At 53.7% G+C, this 6,143-nt stretch overlaps 1 protein-coding gene across 1 annotated transcript in view; it reads right to left on the bottom strand.

The window, feature by feature from the left end:
• Window positions 1–4,043: 4,043 nt before the first annotated feature.
• birc6 (baculoviral IAP repeat containing 6) overlaps window positions 4,044–6,143 on the bottom strand; it is a 52,574-nt gene continuing 50,474 nt past the window's right edge. Inside the window, 2 exon segments of the mRNA XM_076992070.1 lie at window positions 4,044–4,141; window positions 6,003–6,143. The exon segment at window positions 6,003–6,143 is cut by the window's right edge and continues 21 nt beyond it. Of these exon segments, the coding sequence (XP_076848185.1) occupies window positions 6,089–6,143 (55 nt within the window). The 3' untranslated portion in view covers window positions 4,044–4,141; window positions 6,003–6,088.

The following is a 6,143-nucleotide window of genomic DNA, read 5'->3' as shown; positions in this document are numbered from 1 at the left end:
TGTCAGGAGGCGGGGCTGTAGCGTGAGTGGGCGGGGCTGTGCACACTCACTTCCCTCTCCGTCGTCGGTGACCCCGAGCACGAGTCTGAGCAGGCACTGGGCGTGTTTACGCTCCTTCAGCAGCACCTCGGCGTATCCGGGCAGCCGCAGGAAGAGGCCGAAGGCCGCGAGCGAGTGGGCGGGGATCGGAGACGTGCTGGGCACCGGGGACTTGATGGGCGGGGGCCTCGGCGGCCAGGCTCTCCGGCGTCTCGTACACCAGCTCGCCCGACTGCTCGATGGTGACCCACTCGAACTGGTCACTGTCTTTGGGCTTCTCGGGGGCAGAGGCCGGGGCAACGGGGGCACTGACCTGCAGTGATTGAGAGTGAACGCCAGCAGAGGGGGATGGATGGACACACACACACACACACACACACACACACACACACACACACAGAACATTGATATAATGAAGCTCAGGACCTGGAGGGCTAGCATCACCTTGCAGTGGAATAATCACACACACTTCATGTCAGATGTTTGCAGGGTTGGGTGTTATCAATTATTCCGCAATTTCTCTTAGGATCAATAAGATTGTATCCAACAGGACATGCAGAGGTACAAATGCCTGAAGAATGTTTACTTGTCTGAGGATCTTTAAGCCCCGACACTAAAGCACATTTTGCTCAGTAGGGCCCTTGGAGAGCAGAGGTAGGGTGGTGTGGTGTGTGGGCGGAGCGGGTGGTGTGGTGCGTGGGCGGAGCGGGTGGTGTGGTGCGTGGGCGGAGCGGGTGGTTTGGTGCGTGGGCGGAGCGGGTGGTTTGGTGCGTGGGCGGAGCGGGTGGTATGGTGTGTGGGCGGAGCGGGTGGTGCGGTGCGTGGGCGGAGCGGGTAGTGCGGTGCGTGGGCGGAGCGGGTGGTATGGTGTGTGGGCGAAGCAGGTGGTGTGGTGTGTGGGCGAAGCGGGTGGTGTGGTGTGTGGGCGGAGCGGGTGGTGTGGTGTGTGGGCGGAGCGGGTGGTGTGGTGTGTGGGCGGAGCGGGTGGTGTGGTGCGTGGGCGCGGAGCGGGTGGTGTGGTGCGTGGGCGGAGCGGGTGGTATGGTGTGTGGGCGGAGCGGGTGGTGTGGTGCGTGGGCGGAGCGGGTGGTGTGGTGCGTGGGCGGAGCGGGTGGTGTGGTGTGTGGGCGGAGCACTGGCCTGCTGGATGACGTCGGGATAGAGCAAGGGAAGTCTCTCGGCGATGAGCGCCAGGCCGCCCATCCCCGCAAACACCTGCAGGGGGGACTGGATGGGACTGGTCTCCAGGAGAGACTCGTCCACCGCCGCGTCCACACACTCCTCGCCCGCCGTCATGGCCTCGTCCTCCGGACAGCTGCTCAGCATCTCACAGTGCTCTGAGGAGACGGAGAGATGGACGAGGGAGTGAGTGTGTGTGTGTGTGTGTGTGTGTGTGTGTTTGGTTGAACCACCCCTGTTGATACCCCTTGGGTACAGGTAAATGAATACAGTGATGTTATAACGAGTCTTGATTGGAATGAAGAGGTGTAAGAGTGATCAACACCGAATCAGTGCAGAGAATCACGGCCCCCGTTGTGCCGCAGAGCCCAGAACCACATTAGAGGAGCAGCACCAACAACACATGGTGAAGTACCTCATGCATTATTCATGAGCCTCATTTTGAGGAAGGAGAGGGGGGGGGCGCGGAGACGCTGGAGCCATTCAGCCCAGCGGGACCCATCAGCTAAACTTTATTAAAAATGTTAAAGTGTGAAACGTTAAAATTAAAAATCTTCATCATCAGTGGCTCAGTGGAAGAGCACATAGTGGGGAAAAAAGCTGCAGAAACTCGAGCGCCAGATAGTGCCCTCCAAGCCCCGCCCCTTATTGTGAGCTTGGTCCCGCCCACAAGGCTCAGCCCTCCCCCCCCGGCATCTGCACCCAAGAGCTACTGCCCAACCCTCATAGACCACCGCCGGCCTCTAGAGTCCCTCCCCAAACCCCGCCCCCAGCACCCAGAGCCCACCCTCCTCTGGGAGAGTCTTTAACTTGACATTCTAGAAGAACGTGTGTCGTCTCAAAGCGAGCACCATGCGTCCTGATTTAGACAACCCTCTGATCAAATGATTCATTACTGCACCCTTGTTTTTTTCCTGTTCTGGGCACTGAACAAAAATAGACTAATAAGGTTAAAAGAAAGGTATGTCTCATTTGGACTGAGATATTGGGAAAGAGAGAAGAGGAGGAGAGAAGGGAGGAGACCACGCGACACTGAATCCTGCTCCTTAAGTGAATCCTGCTCCTTAAGTGAATCCTGAGACAGACCAGACAGATCACCAGCTGAATGCTTAAATATGCCTGTCTCTCCGTCTTCCGCTCTGTGTGTCTGCACGACTGTCTTCCCTCCTGTCTGGCTGTCTGTCGCTTTGGGAACAAGATGAAAGATTGCAGAGTTCTGAAGTTTAACAAAGAACTCATCACCACACCAGGAGAAGAGGGAAACGTGTCAGACTTGGGCCAAGACGAGGGAGTCCGTTAACGCTCATCGAATCCAAAGTTCACCAAAACACCAAAGAACATAAGGAAACGATTTTATGACGGGGTTTGCGACACGCCGTCAGGCAAACGGTCACATCAGAGAGGAAAAATGGTTAAAAAAAAAAACAAACAGTGAGAAGGAGAGAGAGGGAGAGAGAGAGGGAGTGTAGGACTCGGTAAAGTTTGTCTCTCAAATCAACAAGGGTCATCACCTCCACTCCACTGCACAAACTGGACGTTTTGAAGTGGAGATTTAGCAGCCCACTCGCACGCAAACACACACCCAGTTTCCCCTGTACGACCGAGTAAGCAAACTGACCGGAGATCAGGTCTGAAAACCCGCAGCCTTGTTCCGAACATCTGCACTACAGTGTTATGGGCTAGTACAGACGACTGCTTGGGTGTCTTAACCTCTCACAAAACCCTCCAAGCGCAATCCTGCTCTAGGCAGAAAAAAAAACTAAACAATAAATAAATAAATAAATAAATAAAAAGTCAGCAGGAGTCAGCAGTCAGCACTTCAGCATCGGAGAGCCTGCAACTGTGCATGCCGTCTTCATCTCAAATGCAAACGTGACTTTTCATTTAAAACCCTCTTCGCACACCACAAATATTCGACTGTACAATCAGCTCCTAGCCTGGAGCTCTAGCCTGGAGCTCTAGCCTGGAGCTCTAGCCTGGAGCTCTAGCCTGGAGCTCTAGCCTGGAGCTCTACAGAAGCAAGAAGAAGCCCCGCACCACCAGAACGAAGCACGGAAACAGTGACCGAGGCTGTGAGGAACCACTCTGGAAACTCAGGGGCAACCAAAGAACTACGCAGACGTTAGTGTGGCATGTGGACACCCACGCAACACTGAGACACGTTTTGGAGTTATAGAGATGGAGGAGACGAAGAGGAGACACAGCTCCCCTTAGAGAGGGGACGAGGAGACGAGGAGATACAGCTCCCCTTAGAGAGGGGACGAGGAGGAGATACAGCTCCCCTTAGAGAGGGGACGAGGAGGAGATACAGCTCCCCTTAGAGAGGGGACGAGGAGGAGATACAGCTCCCCTTAGAGAGGGGACGAGGAGGAGATACAGCTCCCCTTAGAGAGGGGACGAGGAGGAGATACAGCTCCCCTTAGAGAGGGGACGAGGAGACGAAGAGGAGATACAGCTCCCCTTAGAGAGGGGACGAGGAGGAGATACAGCTCCCCTTAGAGAGGGGACGAGGAGGAGATACAGCTCCCCTTAGAGAGGGGACGAGGAGGAGATACAGCTCCCCTTAGAGAGGGGACGAGGAGGAGATACAGTTCCCCTTAGAGCGGGGACGAGGCCAGGAGGAGAAATGTTGGGGAAAAGGGGGATGATCTCCAGTTTCATGGAGCTGCATGCGTGTACGCTAGGAACCTGTGTGTTTTGTGAAGGTGTGTGTGTGTGCGCACTTGATGGTTTGTGCTCGAGCTCGTACCTTTCTCTGTTCGCAATCTTTTGAAAGAGTCCGTCTTCGAGAGGCCCGAGTCAGAAATGACCTTTGACCCCAATTTGACCGTGAGGTCAATGGAGCGGTAGCCCTGAGGAAGCTTGCGCTCATAGAGCAAGGTTAGCAGCTGAGCCAAGGTCATCTCCGCCGGCAACGGCTGACCTAGGAGATGAGAAGGAGGGGTCAGAAAGTTACCTCTCAATACAGGTGCAGGAGTGGCAGTGTGTGTGTGTGAGAGAGAAAGAGTGTGTGTGTGTGTGTGTGTGTGTGTGTGTGTGTGAGAGAGAGAGAAAAAGTGTGTGTGGGTGTGTGTGTCACTCATGGGCCTAATCTCGGGGAAATGTTAATGAGTTTAATTCGAAGCCAAAGGTTCTGGACTGTGTGGGTCGTCCTGAAGCCCAAATCCCCATCAGCTCTGGTGGAGGTGCTCGTGTTCAGTCAGGAGGGTTTAGTCACTGCTTTTGTTCAATGAATCCTCATTCATCACACAGTGTGTTCAGTGGAACAAATGTGTTGAGGTTTGACCACCCTGGATCTCACCCTGCAGGAGGTGAAGAGATCCTGGCCAAAGAGCACTCAATCAGTATAGAGGAAGGAGGGAGGGAGGAGGAGAGAGAGGGAGACAGAGACAGAGAGAGAGAGAGAGAGAGGAGAGAGAGAGAGAGAGAGAGAGAGAGAGAGAGAGAGAGAGAGAGAGAGAGAGGAGAGAGAGAGAGAGAGAGAGGGCACAGAAGAGGTTATTAATAGATGAGAGTAGATTTGAGAAAGCAGGAAGACGAAAGTGACCATGACAGCCATAGCTGGAGGTGCATTAATGAGCAAGTTCACCTGGTAATAGTGGCAGACTTAAAATGGGCTCTGTGTGTGTGTGTGTGTGTGTGTGTGTGTGTGTGTGTGTGTGTGTGTGTGTGTGTGTGTGTGTGTGTGTGTCTACCTGGCTCCAGTTTGTGTTAGATATGGAAAACAGACATCTTGGGGTGTGTGTGTGTGTCTCTGTCGCTACCTGTTTGCAGTGTTAGATATGGAAAACAGATTTGGTGTGTGTGCGCAACTATTTGTGAGTGTGTCCCAGTTGTGGTTTGTGTTAGATACAGAAAACAGACTTGTTTGGTTGTGTGGTGTGTGTGTGTACCTGGTAGCAGTTTGTGATAGAGGTGGAAGACAGGCACGCTGATGGTCTTGGTGTGTGTGTGTGTGTGTGTGTGTGTGTGTACCTGGTAGCAGTTTGTGATAGAGGTGGAAGACAGGCACGCTGATGGTCATGGGTGTGTGTGTGTGTGTACCTGGTAGCAGTTTGTGATAGAGGTGGAAGACAGGCACGCTGATGGTCATGGTGTGTGTGTGTGTGTGTGTGTGTGTGTACCTGGTAGCAGTTTGTGATAGAGGTGGAAGACAGGCACGCTGATGGTCTTGGTGTGTGTGTGTGTGTGTGTGTACCTGGTAGCAGTTTGTGATAGAGGTGGAAGACAGGCACGCTGATGGTCATGGTGTGTGTGTGTGTGTGTGTGTGTGTGTGTACCTGGTAGCAGTTTGTGATAGAGGTGGAAGACAGGCACGCTGATGGTCATGGTGTGTGTGTGTGTGTGTGTGTGTACCTGGTAGCAGTTTGTGATAGAGGTGGAAGACAGGCACGCTGATGGTCATGGTGTGTGTGTGTGTGTGTGTGTGTGTGTGTGTGTGTACCTGGTAGCAGTTTGTGATAGAGGTGGAAGACAGGCACGCTGATGGTCATGATGTGTGTGTGTGTGTGTGTACCTGGTAGCAGTTTGTGATAGAGGTGGAAGACAGGCACGCTGATGGTCATGGTGTGTGTGTGTGTGTGTGTGTGTGTGTGTGTGTGTGTGTGTGTGTACCTGGTAGCAGTTTGTGATAGAGGTGGAAGACAGGTACGCTGATGGTCTTGGTGGGTGTGTGTGTGTGTGTGTGTGTGTGTGTGTACCTGGTAGCAGTTTGTGATAGAGGTGGAAGACAGGCACGCTGATGGTCTTGGTGTGTGTGTGTGTGTGTGTGTGTGTGTGTGTACCTGGTAGCAGTTTGTGATAGAGGTGGAAGACAGGCACGCTGATGGTCTTGGAGGAGGAGTCGACCCCTGAAGACGACGCCAACTTATCACTCAATACTCGACCTCTCCTGGACGGGGGTCGCGGAGGGGTGGATAGAGCTC

Source organism: Brachyhypopomus gauderio, unplaced genomic scaffold (assembly GCF_052324685.1).
Source record: "Brachyhypopomus gauderio isolate BG-103 unplaced genomic scaffold, BGAUD_0.2 sc89, whole genome shotgun sequence".
NCBI classification, from domain to species: Eukaryota; Metazoa; Chordata; class Actinopteri; order Gymnotiformes; family Hypopomidae; genus Brachyhypopomus; species Brachyhypopomus gauderio.
The sequence above is the reverse complement of the archived record's forward strand: the minus strand, read 5'-3'. Positions and strand labels throughout refer to the sequence as shown.